The sequence below is a fragment of the Ambystoma mexicanum genome, chromosome 1p (assembly GCF_040938575.1).
Source record: "Ambystoma mexicanum isolate Mex_15411 chromosome 1p, UKY_AmexF1_1, whole genome shotgun sequence".
In the NCBI taxonomy this organism is placed as follows: domain Eukaryota; kingdom Metazoa; phylum Chordata; class Amphibia; order Caudata; family Ambystomatidae; genus Ambystoma; species Ambystoma mexicanum.
Genome location: NC_090921.1, coordinates 278877510 through 278893988, shown reverse-complemented (window position 1 = coordinate 278893988; position 16479 = coordinate 278877510). Strand labels below are relative to the sequence as shown.

The 16479-nt window shown below is 52.1% G+C and overlaps 1 protein-coding gene across 1 annotated transcript in view; it reads left to right on the top strand.

Annotated features, from left to right (window-relative positions):
- The window catches only part of PCSK4 (proprotein convertase subtilisin/kexin type 4), a 1746539-nt gene that overhangs the window by 923329 nt on the left and 806731 nt on the right, over positions 1-16479 (top strand). Inside the window, exon 5 of the mRNA XM_069646705.1 lies at positions 4379-4455. Within this exon, the coding sequence (XP_069502806.1) occupies positions 4379-4455 (77 nt within the window). The remainder of the gene's footprint in view (positions 1-4378; positions 4456-16479) is intronic.

Below are 16479 nucleotides of genomic sequence, written 5' to 3'. Positions count from 1 at the left end.
GCCTCCTTCTCAATGTGAAATATTCCCTTTTTCAATGGGAACTTTGGCCTTGCAGCAAAGCAGTGCTGCTTTTTCACTCCTCTTATTTTGTACATGTAAGCATCACACTGGCAGGCTTTTTCAGTGTGCCCCCTTGTTCCATCCTGCCCAATATGTGCTTGGCAAGGTGGTACAGCCATCTTTTTTTCTTTGCAAAATACAGTTTTGGTGTGAGACAATGGTGCTCACAGGAGCTAGCACAACTATTTTGTTGGTTCTGCTGAAGTGCAACTTGGTGATGTGGGGAAGTACTGCTGAGTGGGTAAATATATCCCACAAGCGGTACTGTTTACCTTGATGGGGGTAGCTTTCCTTGCCGCCAGGAGTATCTGTTCCTTTTGATCGTATCGCTGTAAGGCCATCACCACCTCTCTCGGTCTGGCCCTCGGTTCTTCTCTGAGGGGACCCACTCGGTGGATTCTGTCTATGAGGATTTCTACCCTGGGCTCAATGTCCAGCAATTCACTAAACACGTGCTACATTGTTTCCCTCAGGTCGGCCTCCCACACACTCTCTGGCATCCCCTTCAACCTGATCTTCTACCACCTCAAGCGGTTCTCCAAATCCTCTGCTTGGATTTCTAGGTTATGTGTTGCTACCGCTAGCTGCTCCGCCAGTGTGTCAATCTTTTGGGTGTTCTCTGTGTGCTCCTGGATGGCGTTTTCATTTGTGTCAACCCTGTCGCCCAATTCCTCGATGTCGCTTTTGAGTTCTTGCAGAGATGGGGCTATTTCTGTGCACATCAGACATAGTTGTGTTTATATGGTGGTGGACATCTGGTCGCTAAATGCTTTGAAGCATTGCTGCAGCACCTCACTAGTGAGGTCTTGACCTTGTGGAATCATTGGATGTTCCCCCTGCCCTAGCTCCTTGGTCCCTGCTCTGTCATCCTCTGCTGGGGGTACCCCCTCTTTCCTGCAGAGCTTTTGGAGAGTCCCTTTCTGCTTTTTTGCGTATTTGGGTCCAGGGGAGGCTTCCTTTGCCTCTTTGGGTTTGTTGCGCAACATCTTCCGAGGGGGGGGGGTTGCGGTTGCTTGGTTGTGGGCTTAGTTAGTGCCGCGTTGGAGGAGGTATCCGTCTATCCCTTCTCGGGGGAATAGGATGTCTGGTTCCCTTTTGTGCACTGGGTTTGCAGTTTCCGGGGGGGGGGGAGTCAGTGGTGGGTCAGCAGCGGGTGCAATCCCGAGTCCCCACGACCGGGGGTCCCCTGGCGTCTTCGCGTGGCTAGCTGTGTGCTTCCCCTTTCCCGGTCCTCTTTTCTGCTCCAGTACCCCTGGTGTGCCTGGCAGACTGCTCCTGCCCTAGTGGACCTTTGGAGCCGTGCTTGTGCCGGTTTGTGGGCTACTTCTCGAGTGGTGGGCCAAGAGGAGAGCTGGTGTCTTTTTGAGGGGGATGGAGGTGGGAACGGGGCTCTCCCACTTCTCCTCGCCCCTCACGGGCCCAGGCTCCTGGGGAAGGGGGATCCTCAACGAATAGGTGCTGACTCTTCTTTGGAGGTATTGTAATTGTGATTCAAGTCAGATTGAATGCGGCTGCCTTCGTATTTCCAGGGTAGCTATGGTGGTCATGTGTCAGGGAGTATGTGGGCCCTTTACTGGATCAGCATGTGCTTGATCTGTTTTTTCTGCGCGAGGCCCCCACACCAGAGGGTCTCCTGAATGTGCGCGGCAGTTCCCCTGAGGGCTTTAGTCTCTGAGTGAGTGGGGGCCACGTGGATTGCTGTTCGGGCACTTCCTTGTGGGTGTCCGTCCCCCACGCTTGAGTTTGTGTTGATCCTTGAGTCGCGGTAGGCGTCCCGTCAACACGAGGCCAAGGCCGCCGGTGGAAATCTGAGGGGGGTGAACGGGGTGCAGGTGCTGGATTCGTGGGATGTCCCCCGCATCCCTTCCCTACTTCCTTGGCCGAAATGGCGGCCTGCTCTGCACCTCCTCACCGCTGTCATGGCGCCCTGTGGGCCGCGTGCCTGCCGGTCCCGGCGGTGCTCTGCCGCTGCTACTGCTCCTCCTTCACCAGTGGGGTGCGGGGGGAGCCGTCAGCTCTCAGTCGTCCCCCGCCTCGGGGGCTGGGTGCCGGCCGACGCCATGGACACCCGTGCAACCAGAGCACGGGAAGGAGAGGTTCCGGCTTCTTCTGTAGCTCCTCCCGCACTTACTCTGCCGGCTTCTGCACTTCCAGTACCGCGCATGCTCATGACTGGGTCTGCTTGTTCTGCCCCTTCTCAGCCGCCACAAGCCGCGCTGCTCCTTTCGCGATTCTTTTGGCTGCTGGTGGTTCTGAGTTATTAATGTGTCGTTTTCTATTGTCGGGTCCTTAGTACGCTTATTGGTCCTTATGGGGGCTGCCGGGGAGGAGCGTTCTCCTTACAGTGCGACGGGTTGGGCGGCCATCTCGGAAGTCTGCTTTCAACATTTTGAGTGATTAAAGAGTTATCTTTTCACAGGTTTATTTCTTAACTGTGCTAGTCTTCTGTTAATCTGTATTTCACTCTGCGGCCTGTGAGGGAAGCATGGTATCGCAAGTAGACACTGACAGAAGAGCTGCAAGCTTCAAAACCTTTATTGATGGTTTGAAAGGGGTTGGAAAACTCCTATCTTGCCCTATAACTAAGATGGGAGTAGTCTTGACCATCAAACAAAAAAGAAAATACCTAGTCCTAGTCAGTCCTTAGTCAAAATAAAATGGCCTATACTAATGGACTTAATGCCTGCCCTCTTTCTAATACAATTAATGTGTAAAGGGAATGTGCAGTGCAAAAAAGAAAATCAGTGTTTCAAAAGAAATGCCGGTATAGCACGTTTTGTAGCACAGGGTAAGGTGGCATACTGGGACCTTGCGACACACTCATGGCTTCGGACACAAGGATGCAGTTAGTTTCGTGGACCAAGGCCCACTTGGCCTTCCACAAAAAGTCACTAGTTTATCTCTGGATCTCCCAGATTCTCCCACTCTAGCCCAGGTCACCTTTTGGCTTGTAAAAGTTAATTTCCTTCTGGTTACCACCATTCAGTACAAATCTGGCATCTGTTTCTTTCTCTTCCCGCCGCTTCTACGGCATCAGACATTTCACAGAGACTTTCGATTGGGCAATCCTCTTTCGCCGGACCCCTCTGTTACTTTGTATCTTTAATTTACAGTTCTTTACAATGCATTGCTTTCTCGTGTCATATCGGCACCTGTGCAACCTTAATTCGTCGGATACTGTTGCCACCAAGTTTCACTTAACACAGGCCAGACTTTCATTGTTTTCATCAACTCACCAGCTGTGTTAATTCTTTTTTGTCTTTCGCCGCATTGATCCTGTAGTCCGGGCTGATACCACAACTGCTGCTGCACCTCCCCAACCCTGCCGTTCACCCGGGAGGGTGGCTGGTATCCTTGAAACACAAAAGAGGTTTGTCTGTTCTCTCTGGCTGGGCTTCCTTGCTCAACCTGCAAAGCCCTTCAGAGGTAACAATCTGTTGTCGGGGTGTCCAAGGTTTCTCCGTACCTCGGTTCCGTTCCTCAGCCTGTCGCTCTGCTCCGCCTGGTTCACCATTGCGCTGGAAGAACTGTTCCTTCTCGTGCATCGCCTTGCTCCTTCTCGTGCATCGTCTTCCTCAGAGTGTGTCTCAGTGTTCCACCTTTTAACCATGTGAGGAGAGCTAGTAGGTGCCAGGTGCTTGTAATTAAGTTGAAGTGCCTGACCCTGCCTGATCTTATTGGTGGGACATCTCCAATGTATTGCATTGGTGGTACTCCTTTTAGCCTCAGACCTCTTCTTCCTTGGCTCAGTGTTTGTGTAGGAAAGGGGGGATGGGGAATCTGGTAAGTTGGAATATCCTATAAAATAGGATGGGACAAGGGTATTTGGAAAGGGGGATACCATGTCTCGCCATCGGGCGTTCCTCACTCCCTGGGGACCCCTCAACAGGTGATCCTCCCGCACTTGTCCACCACCAGGGTCTGGATCCAAAGGCGATGGTCGTGCCCTGGCCACCTGAGTAAGGGATCCCTGGGGTTTAGGCAGTGAAACACCGTCTGGTTTTTCACAGGCCAAAGAGTTTCGTTATGCGCTATCTGCGCTGGGCTGTTGGAGCAGAGGAAGGATCACCTTATTTAATGGTTCATGGATGCTACAGACAAGTGACATTCTGATCAATAAAATAAACATGTTTGTATCACTTAACATCCAATTACAGGTCTGTTAGAGGGATAGGCCTGTCTGTGAATCACCTGTTTTCCCTATGGGCCAATCAACCTCCAACTGTTTTTACCACATTGCATTTTAGGGCTGTTAGGAATGAAAAAGCACCTGTATTCCGAGTGAGTAATGCTCAGTGTTTTATGTTTTCCCCATTAGGATCCATGGGCAAGTTATGACTTCAATGACAATGACCCTGACCCACAACCACGCTATGACCCAAGTGATGAGAACAGGTGAGTTTGTGCCTGGTTAGAGGATGGCTTTACTCCTTAGCGCCAAGTATTGCCAGCAGCCCAGCAATCCCCTTCCAGGCCATTGGTGAGGTAAGGCCGCTCCCTCTGTGGCAGCTCAAGTATTTTTTGTAATTGTTTACAACACTAGCTAAATCATCCACTGGCACTTGGGAGAACTTGGGCTATCGATTTGGTGTTTAGGATGAAAGGTTAAGGCCACGGGATCTGCAGTCCTGCATAATTCACAATTCAACTTCCTTTCATCTCCAGCTGTTCCCCTCCCCTTTCCTCGGCTACCTTGCCTTCCCACTCCCTCTCTGCCCCCTCTCTGGCTCCTTCTACACCTCTGCAGGGCTTACCCCTAATATGTACCCCTCCCCGGAAGTCCTTCAAGGATGGCAACCTTCTCCACATTGCCACTCTTAACTTTTGCTGTACTGTCAAACATTCCTCTGATATCTGCCGCCTTCTTGAAGAACTTGACCTCGATGTCCTCAGTCTCACTGAGACATGGTTCACGGCCAGCTCTGTCACCAGCTTTGACATGCTCCTACCTAACGGCTACAAGATCCTTACCGTGCCCAGGCCTAACCGCTCTGGTGGGGGTGTAGCCCTGATCTTCCCTGAGTGGATTCCTACCTCTGTCACTCCTACGCAGACCTACTCCTCTTTTGAATGCCTCGTCTGCCGGCTCTCTCTCTCCCCTAGCCATTCCCTTACTGTGGCTACTATCTATCGGCAACCTGGTCAGATTCCTTCCTTCCTCTCTGAGTGGGCTGACCTCTCCTCCTCACTTCTGGCCTCAACCACTCAACTCCTCCTTCTCAGAAACTTCAACATCCACCTGGATGCCTCCTGTCCTGCCTCTGGACTCATTTGCACCCTCTGCGACTCACTCTCACTCACCATTCACCCCTCCGGCCCGACTCATTCTGCAGGGCACACTCTCAATGCTCTGATCTCCTCTGACCTTCCCCTCTCTGTCCCTCTATCCACTCCTCTATCCTGGAGTGATCACTGTCTCCTTCCTACCCCTCAGGCCAAGCCACCTCCATCACTGCCACCCACCTTCTCGGTCATCCGACCCATGAAGCGCGTGTCAGTTAAGGCTTTCGCCGCCACCTTCACACCACCTACTCCCCCTTTGGCTGACTCTCACCCTGACACAGCCCTCTCCATGCTCCATTCTTCTATATCTGATACTCTTGATATCCTTGCCCCTGTCATGAGAATCTGCCTGAAGCCCAAAGCCAAGTGTAACTCCTGGTATGACTCGGATCTCGTCATGCTAAAACGCAAGTGCAGGGTGGCTGAGAGGAAATGGCATGCTTCATGTTCATCCTCTGACAAACTGGCCTGCCGCCTGCTGCAAAGGCAATACCGGCTCTCCGTCCTCACCAAGAAGAGAGCCCATATCGAAGCCTGCATCTCTGCAGCATCTAACAACTCGGCTGAACTCTTTAAAATCTGCAAGGAACTGGCCAATCCTGCCGCAGTCTCTACCTCTCCTGTCCCTTCCCAGGCCCTCTGCATGGAACTGGCTTCTCACTTCATTTCAAAACCTCAAGACATCCTGTCCTCACTCTCCTCCGATCGCCTCCCTCCTTCTATTCCCTGCTCCTCCTCTGGCCCTTCTGCAGCCACCTCCCTCCCTCTTTCTCTGCCTTTCCCCTTTTCTCTGTAGATGAGGTTTCTAGACAAGTCTGATCTATGAAAGTCTCGTCAAAACAAGTTCACCCCTGCTTCTCCAAAGCAATCAAGGACCACATCGACTCCCTGGCTCCGGCCCTGGCTGATTTCTGTAATCACCCCTTCGCCACTGGAGTCTCCCCATCCCCCCCCTTGCCATCCCCCCTGAAGCACTCCCTTGTGCACCCCTCCTGCCCGGCTAATTATCGCCCAATCTCCATCACTCCCTTCCTGGGCAAGCTCCTGGAGAAACTGGCCATCTCCCATCTTTATCTCGACACCAAATCCGTTGGTTGTCTTCATGACCATCAGTCTGGCTTCAGGGCTGCCAGAAGCACGGAAACTGCTCTCCTGAACAGCCATGAAGACCTGCTCTCTAACCTTAATTCCAATACCCTGTGTGTCCTCATCTTACTTAATCTCTCTTCTGCCTGTGACACAGTCAGCCATGCCATCCTGCTCAACCGTCTCCGTGATAACCTGGGGATCACTGGTCAGGCTCTGGCGTGGCTGACTTCTTTCCTCTCCGACCGACCCTCCCAGGTCCAACTTGGGTCCTTCCTCTCCGATATCTTTTTTTCTACCTGTGGTGTCCCCCAGGGATCTAACCTCTCTCCCTGGCTCTTCAACCAATACCTGGCACTCCTTGCCCACTGCATCGCCACTCTCTGCCCCATTTTTCAGTGCTATGCGGATGATACCCAGCTCATTTTCAGGCTTCCCTCGGCCGCCTCCTCTCCTTCCCTCATCTCTGACTGTCTGTCTGCTATCCAGGAGTGATGTGCCGCCACGAGCTCTGCCTTAATGCCAGTAAGACTGAGATTCTACCCATCGGCACACCCACTTCCTCCTTCCCTACAGCCCTCTGGCCGGCCTCTCTTGGCCCTCTTCCTGCTCCCACCTGCAAGTCTAAAAACCTCAGGGTCATCTTCGACTCCACGCTCTCCTTCTCTCCTCACATCTCTGACGTGTCTAAGAAGTCAAACTACCAGCTGCACCTCCTCGGAGGTATTCTTCCTTTCCTCTCCTTTGCCCAGAAGCTCACCGTCTCCAGAGCACTGGTTCTCTCTAAGCTGGACTACTGTAAAAGCCTAAATCTGCCTGCCTCTAATCTCCGCCGTCTGCAATTTATCCAAAACAGGACTGCGAGACTTGTCCTCGGCCTCAAGCCCAGGGATCATATCTCTCCAGGACTGAAATCTCTGCACTGGCTCCCAGTGGCTGCGAGGATTAAGTTCAAAACCCTCTGCATTGTCCACAAAGCCTTCTGGGGCCTTGGGCAGCAATACCTTCAACTCTCTCTTCCCAAATATCTTCCTTCTCAAGCTCTTCGTTCAACCACCTCCAACTCCCTCAGGGTCAGTCGCTTCTCCAAGCAACAAGTTGGTGGTTGATCTCTCTCTTCGGCAGGGGCCTCCCTCTGGAACAGCCTTCCTGCCTCCCTGAAACTTGATGAGAACCATCTCCAGTTCCGGAAACGCCTCAAAACCTTCCTCTTTGCTTCTGCTTTCTCTCCCTGTCTGCCCTGCTGAAACTCCTGCACTTCCCCTCTCCCTTCCCCCTTGTGCTTTTCCCTTTCCCCCTCCCATGCACTTGCACAATCTAAATGACACCTGGCCTAGTAGGATCGTTGGCTGTCTTCCCACTGTTCCCCCTCCCCTGCCTCGTCGCGCCTTGAAACACTTGTGTATAGGCGCGTTATAAATGCCATATCATATCATATATCATAATCATTATGTGAAAATCTCAACATTAAATGTTCAATGCACTCGTGTTGTTAGAGTGAGCTTTTGAACTAAAGGGAAAATAGGGGTGTCACACATTTTATATATCAGAAAAGTGACAACTAGATTGCCTGCGACTCCTCAATTGGGGCTTTCATCGTGGAGGGCTGGCAATTCATGACTTCTCCAGCATGCGGTCTTACATGGATTCACATGCTATGAATATTCCCCCGTCATCAGGCTGGGAATCCCCTGTAATACAAAGCAGTATAGCTTTAAGCTAAAAAACTGCTTGTCGCTTACATAGCCTAATACTGTCGTTTTGGGTCATACTGCCCCAGCCAATGACCTAGGTCCTTCTTAGCTCCACACCAGTGGCCATCTTCAGATTCTTTCTGCACGTTTTTATGTTAGGCATCCTCGAATTCTGCTCCTCTACCTTTTGCCGGTAGAGATCCCCCCTTCCGTTGGATCTTTATTTCCTGCGAGGCCGTGAGCTGTGTTTGTGGCCTACTGCATGTGCCTTGTCGGAGGCAGAGAAGTGCCTCTTCAAGGCCTGCTTAAAATGTGGTCAGAAGAACATCTACATGGATTTCAAGGCTGGCCGACAGCCCATTCCACAAGCACCATCACTATGACTACTGCGTTCCTCTCTGGTGTTCCTCTGCTGGATATCTGAAGGGCTGCTACATGGTGGTCTACCCACACCTTAAAGTTCTATTGTGTCGACAGGGATTCAATGGAGGAGTCTTCTGTCGGCCAAGCATAGCTTCACAACCTGTTCGCATAAGGTAAGTCTGTTCCAGGGGGGGTGTGGCTAACCGCCATGTGAAGAGGACGCATCCCTGGCGAGCTCCGTGTGATGTGCCCAACATTTGCTGCCTAATTCGTATTTCTGAAGCCTAATAACCTTAGCAGTTGCCTCGATCTTCATCGCTACATCCTGGAGACCCACCTGTGCAAATCTTGTGGCTCCACGTGCACTGAGGAGTCCAGGGCACCATCCCACGAACGCCGCGGAGCCGAGAGAGAAAATGAACGACTGCGTCGACGCTGCTCGTGGCCTCCAGGGAGTATAGCATAGACCCCCGCGCACGACCTGCAGCCGGCACTGGAGGGACGTTATTGTGCCCGGCGCGAGAGAGCGGCGCTCTGTGTGACGCCGAGGCAGACACGGGAACCCTGTGCGCGGGGCTTCCCCCAGGGGGCTGTGCTGCGGTCTGGCCGAACTGGCAGCCTCAGAGAACTGAGGACCCGCTTCCCGTGCCTGGGGGGGTGCCGGGCGTGAGGAGTCGAGCGAGGCGCTGCTCCTGGGCCGCCCGCCGCCTGGCAGTCCCAGAGCCAGAGGAAGCTAAGTTGCGGCGATCCCCGCCGAACGGAGGCCGTGAGCGGGGCACCTGCAGCGGAGAGCGGGGCGACTGCCTCTGGAGACGGGAGCCGTGCTTGCTGAGGCTCTGCCGCTCCAGGCAGGCTTGAGAGGTGAGGAGCCCCGGAGGTGAGCCCACCGCATTGCAATTCCTGCTCCCCCCCTCCCCTTAGACAGAAGCACACACGGGGAACGGCGCCCAGATAGCGCCCTGGAGGGGGAATACCTTGCAAGCCTACAGAGTGAAGGCCCGCCGGCGCTAACCACCGTACTGCAGCACGCCTTGAAGGCCCGGCCTGCGCCCAGGGAGGGACAGGACTAGACCAGCCCACTGCAGAGCTACTACCGGACCGCTCCGGGTCCGCATCGCGGAGCATGGTCCGAGAGCACAACCAGCCCACTGCGAACTGACAGGCTTTAGAGTGCACATACACATTAAGAGCTGCCACCCCTACTCTCAATCAGGGCAACAGCCGCTACGCAGCGTTAGCAGAGGATCTACATCGTCCCCCGTCGGCGCTGGTGGCATGACCGGGAAGGGCGCCAAAGCCAAACAGCACCAAACGACAATGGAAACTTACGCGGCCGGTGGGCCCACGGGACCCGACATCGGAAAAAAGGGTGAGACGAAGGTACCCCAGGCTCCCACTGAGGGAGCAGAAGAACCTGCCAACTCCCAGATTCTTCAAGCCATTATGACTCTTCAAACCAAAATGGAAAGAAAAATAGATGCGGTGGCCATAGATCTGGGCCTACTACGACAGGACGTCCGCGCCATATCCGGCAGGACCGAGGTGCTTGAACCCAGGTCTGTGACAACACCGAGGCAAAACATTTGCTCCTAAAAGACGTCGACGCGCTACAACAAAGGGTGAAGAACCTAGAGGACAGGGCTGAGGAGGCGGAAGGGCGGGCACGCCGAAATAACATTAGACTCTTAGGATTGCCTGAGGGCATTGAAGGAGCCGACCCCACTAACTTTGTCGAGAACCTATTAATTCATGAGATCGGAGCAGGCAAGCTCTCACAGGGCTTTACAATTGAAAGAGCACACTGCTCACTTGCCAAAAGACCAGCTCCCGGCGCACCCCCCAGACCAGTGATAGCAAAAGTGCTGAATTACAAGGACAGGGATACCATTTTGGCTTTCTCGAGGTCCGGTGGACAAATACAGCGGGACTCGGCGAAGATTGCTATTTACCCTGACTATACATTTCAGGTGCAGATGAAAAGAGCGCAATTCATTTATTCTAAAGCCAGGTTGAAAAAGGCCGGGTTGCGCTATATGCTCCTGTACCCGGCTAGGCTTAAAGTAATACGTAATAACAAAACGTACCTATTCGATACCCCTGCGGAGGTTCGTGATTGGATGGACAGAGAGCAGATCCCTGACGTCGAGGACAGAGGGGGCAGCTTGCGCCGAACTGCTTCATGAGCGATTCCTGACTTGGCAGGCAACACACAAATCCACAAAAGCAATGGGTAACTGCTGGAGAGAGCAGCAGGAATGATTATATAAGAGAGCATCGCTAGGAATGGAACGTCAATTCTTCAAACCCCAGACTAGTTTTTTTCTCGGGTGTGGTACACCCGCCCGTAGGGCACCACGAGACCTATGTCAGGTCGAATGGAGCGGAAATGGGGTACTCTTAACGGGGGAAACCCCGCTGGACCAGTTTTCAGTTTGAACTGTTTGTTAAATTTCAGGGTCTTAACAGTTATTGGGGGGAGGGAGGGGAGATGCTGGCGCCAAAGTTAGGAATTCAAGCCAGGTTATAAACGGGAAACACCGAGACCACAGGAGCCCTCTACACGCATTGCTGCACTGACAAGACCCCGAGTCCTGCTCGCCCCATATGACTGTCCACGCGACACCTATGGCTGACTCAGTAAAGATCGCCACTTGGAACATCAGAGGCCTGAATAGCTTCGTCAAACAATGACGCGTCCACTCCTACTTGAAGAGATGCAATGTCGGAATTGCCATGCTTCAAGAGACTCACCTTACTGCCAAAAAACTAGATGCCCTGACCAAATCCTGACGTGGCACCCTAGTGGGTTCCGCTTACTCCTCCTATGCCAGAGGGGTTCTGATTTGAATTGCTCCCTCGATCCCCTTCAGGCTTGTTAGTACTAAATCGGACAACGAGGGGAGGATGGTTATGGTTTGTGGCTCTATCGAGGGTAAAGAGGTATGCCTAGTTAGTACTTACGCGACCAACCACAACGCAACTGTCTTCTTTCACTCCCTCTATACACGACTCACCCCATATTTGGACAGAATCATGATATGGGGAGGCGACCATAATTGCACCCTGAACCCTCTGCTGGATAGATCCGACAACAAGCACGATCGCCCCTCCCCCCCGGGCCAAAATACTTTCCAAATTAGTCCAACACTTGCAACTCAGTGATATTTGGAGGTACCAGCACCTGGAACAACGCGAGTATTCATTCTACTCCCCGCCGCATGCTGTGTACACCAGGCTAGATTACATTTTTCTCAGCCACACACAACAGTCTGCGTTTGTTAACGCGCACTATCTACCGCAGGTACTGTCCAACCACTCTCCTCTGTTGTTCACCTGGGAGGTGTTCCCGCCAAAACCCCCTATTCCCACGTGGAGACTGAGGGCTGAAGCCTTACTTGACACTGCATTCAGAGAACGCATAAGGGATAGTACCGAAGAATACCGGCAGAATAACCTACAAAGTGTTGAACACATGAGCACTACCTGGGAGGCTTACAAGGTAGTCATGAGGGGCGAGATGATTGCAGCAGTTGGAGGGGCCCAGAGATCCATCACAAGCCTGCTGGAGCGAGCCGAAAGAGACATGTGTGTCCTCGAAGGCAGGGTCGACCCATTCCCTTATCATTTACATAGAATTATCGAACTTAGACAAACCTGCCTAACGCATTGGGAAGCCCTAGGTAAACTGAGATACGCCAAGCACACAGAAAGAATCCATGCCCTGGGGGACAAACCGGGGAAACTCCTAGCTTGGATCTATAAAAGGGAAACCCCTAGGCCACCTATTTGCCACATAAACACACCAGACGGCACTGCCGTGCACACCCAACAGGAAATTAATGTGGTTTTCTCTAACTTCTATCGGAACTTGTACTCTGAGACCCCGCCCCCTTCTGACTCAGGGATCGAAGACGCCCTTGACATCATCGACTTGCCTAAATTGGACTCGCACATGGCCGAGACCCTCGACGAGCCGTCACGCCCAACGAGGTCAGGGTGGTAATCAGATCGCTACCAGCTGGGAAAACCCCGGGCTCAGACGGCCTCCCCGGGGATTCTATAAAACCTATGAGGAAACACTCGCCCCTATATTGGCCCAGGTCTATAACGAGGCCTTAGAGCGGGGCGCCCTCTCGGACTCCCTGAGCGAGGCCATGATAATACCCCTGCTCAAGCCAGGGAAAGACGGGGCAGATTGTGGCTCATACAGGCCCCTCTCTATGCTAAATGTAGACTGCAAGATCCTTACTGCACTGCTTGCTAGCAGACTACGTAGAGTGATCCCATTGTTGATCCATCAAGACCAGTGTTATGCACCAGCCATGGAAGTTATGGTATAGGTGGAGATACACCTAACGTGGATGCCTTCAATGTTCCAGTTATGGTCTAGTCTTCCACCAAGATGGCGCCCGGAGCGTATATACGCATCACGCACAGTAACAACGGTGCGTTGTATCATTGTTAACTACTAACTTTGTTCGTTGCCCCTTTTGCTCGTGTTATTCTGTCACACAGAAGACCTTACCTCCTCCTCCTTACCTTTATCCTTTTTCCCTTTCTGCAATCACTCGCGGTGTTATCCCTTTCAGGTGTATTACTTATTCAACGGTATATCCTGGTAAGTACACAGGAGTTTCTTTTCTCCTTTCTTCGGTTTCTGTCCCTTCATCTTTCGTTTCAACTTGTGTATAACCTTCTACTTTCTTTCTGATTCTGCCTTATCTACTTACCCTTTTCCCTATTCCTTTGTGTTCTGTCTTTTGCTTTTCCGAGGCTCTGTCTGCTTCCAGTTCCTCTACCAGTGCTCTCTCGTGCCGGCTGCCATTATTCTTCGGTGCCGTGGTTCTTGGTGCCGCCAGTTTCCTACGGAGCCGCTGGTCCTATGTACCGCCTTCCTCCTGCGGTGCTAGCTGGATTTGCAGTTTTCCTCGAACAGCGTCTGCCTCCTGCGGTGCATGCTGGATCTTGTAGTTCCTTCCCATATTACAAGTCTGTTCTTGTCATCTGATTGCATCGCCTTCTTCAGCAGATCTACAACTCCTAAACCCTTTGTCATCACAGCGAGAATCACAGTTAACAGATAGGATTACGTCTTGACTGTTTCTACTGGTACTTATCCATTCCGGCAGTACCCTGAAGATCTGCTACAAAGGGTTTTTTGCCAACTGATTTTTCCCTGGAGTTTTGGGACTGGCTCCTGGGAGATCACCGGATTTGGTACCCATCCGGTCAAGGTGGCCTCCAAGGAGCCACGTCCTTATTTACGTCAAAAGAGAACCAAAAAGAAGAAGGAATCAAAGAAGTACCGAAGAAGACAGGATTGGTCGACTTCTACTAGCTCCACCGGAGATTCAGGTGAGGAGGAGTTGGGCATAGAGAAAGGGGAAGTTGTAAGTTTTGATAACCAGACCGGATATGTCCACGGACGATCCATCACTGAGAACCTGCGTAGGCTACACCATGTCATTTATAGTACCGAGGGAAGACCACAGAAACTTGCGGTGGCGTCAGTCGACGCCACCAAAGCTTTTGATTCCGTGAGGTGGGAATGGTTATATGCTACCATGGCCAAAATGGGGATAGGCCCTGTATTTCTGAAATGGACTGAACTGGTTTATGCCGACCCAACTGCTAGGGTACGCACCAATAGAACCTATTCCGCTAAATGGTCCCTACACAGAGGCACCCGACAAGGTTGCCCTCTGTCCCCCATGTTGTACATTATTGCCGCGGAACCGGTGGCAGCCTACCTGGGACAGGAATATGGTGATGGGGGCATTAAAATTGTTGGAACAACGCATCTCGTCTCTATGTACGCTGATGACACCCTCTTGTACCTACAAGACCCTGAACCCCTCCTGCCCTACATCTTAGAAACCCTGGACGGCTTTCACAAACACACGGGGATCCAGATTAACAGAGGCAAATCTTGCCTCTACCCCCTAGCTGCACTGAATATGGATCTCTCCCCCCTCTAGACCTCCAATGGCAGGTGACATCTTTCAAATATTTGGGGATCACTATACACAGAAACCCTGGTACGGAACATATTCTTAACACCGTTAGGGCCAAAGATTCTCTCACAAAATCCATGAAATTTTGGGGGCGGCTCCCGCTTTCGGTGGCCGGACTCCTTAGATGGTCGCTCTTCCCCGCCTATTGCATAATTTCACTAATGTTCCCTTCGACATCCCCCCATCGTTTTTTAAGGACCTCAACAAACTCTGTAGGGGCTTCCTCTGGCAGGTTGGCAGGCATAGAGTGGCATTGGAGACTCTCCAGAGACCATACGAGAGGATCGGACTGAAGATCCCCAATTTCGAACTCTACTTCCTTGCTAGCCAGCTAAGACATGTTGTGCAGTGGATGGCCGATGAGAACACAACGGACGCTCGCCTCCTCCAACCGGCCCTTCCACGGATGCTACTTAGAGATATGCTATGGACCAGAAAGGGTGCCCTTGAACCTTACCTTCTCAAGCTAGGGATCCGACTTTGGAAAAGGGCCTGCAAGCTAGTCAGATCTGAAGATCCGTACTCCCCACAGATCCCCATTGCAGCACTCATGTCGAATCATCCCTGGGGGCAATTTGAGACCCGTACACAATGGGAGCCCTTTGGGGTGGCCACACTGGGCGATTTGATCCAGGAACAAGAGGTTCTAACCTTCTCGGATCTCTGCGACGCCACGGGCCTCCCGGCGGGGCAATTTCTGTTGCACAGAGTAGTCTTACAGGCCTTGAATAGCAGATGGCCGGTCGCAGCCGACCAGACCGAAGAGGACGAATGCATAGAAACGATACTGAACGCTGCTGAAGGGGGCCACAAAACCTCTCGTATCTATGAAGCCCTACTGTGGGGCACCACCAAGGTCGACCTCAAATGCCGGGGCAAATGGGAGACTGAATTAAACCTGGTTTTTGAAGACAAAGATTGGGGTGATATAACCCACTACCACAAAAAAGATCTCTCGAAACGCCCGCTTACAGCTCATACAACTATATATCACGAACAGAGCATATCTCACCCCGGCAGCTATATCGAAATTCACCGGCGCTGGCACCCAATTATGTCCCAAATGCAGGGAACCCAAGGTTGGTATGACCCATATGTTCTGGGGATGTCCAGTGATTAGAGAGTTCTGGTCACAAGTGAAGGAAAGAGTGAATTTGAAGTGGGCGAACCTTCGGCATGTATCCTGGGCAAGTATGGACGCAGTAGGAAGAATAAACCCCTAAATAAGCTCAGAGACCCTATATCTATAATGGCTAAAAGGCACATAGCTATGGGGTGGAAAAGCCCCAGAGCCCCGCCTATGCCACTATGGTGGGGAGATCTTTCTAAGTGGATAACAGCTGAAACAGCGGCATGGGAGACGGCGATCCAAGTGCAGAGACTTCACTCTAGCGAGGAGCTACACCGTTGGGTGGCCCTAACGGTACCCTTGCTCCATCCCGAGTCGCAGGAGGGCGAGCCGGACTGGGGAGGTGACCCGGGCTTGGGCACGGACTTGAGTGGTACGATGAACTAACCGTGGTCTTGTAGGGGGGCGAGGGGAGGGAAGTTGCGGGCCTTATTATTGATACGCTTGATCTATTATCACTGATGCCAGTTCTGTTATCTTATGTTACGAAACTAATAAAATACATTTTATAAAAAAAAGGTAAGTCTGTTCCAGGGGTAAGTCTATTCCTTCTGTTGAGCCTTGCCACCTCCCGTGGGTGCGTGAGTGGACTGCTGTGTAATCTTATTCATAGCATGTGAAGCCATGTAAGACCCCATCATGGCGAACGTACAAGTTATTTACCTCTAACTCTTGTTCTCCAGCATGGTTCTTACATGGATTCACATGCAAACCCTCCCTCCTTCCCCTCTCTGGCTCTTCTTGGTTCCCACTGCCACTTTACATGTGCGACCAAATCTGAAAATGGCCACCAGGGGTGGAACCAAGGAGGATTTATGTCATTGGCTGGGGCAGTATGTCCCAAAACAAC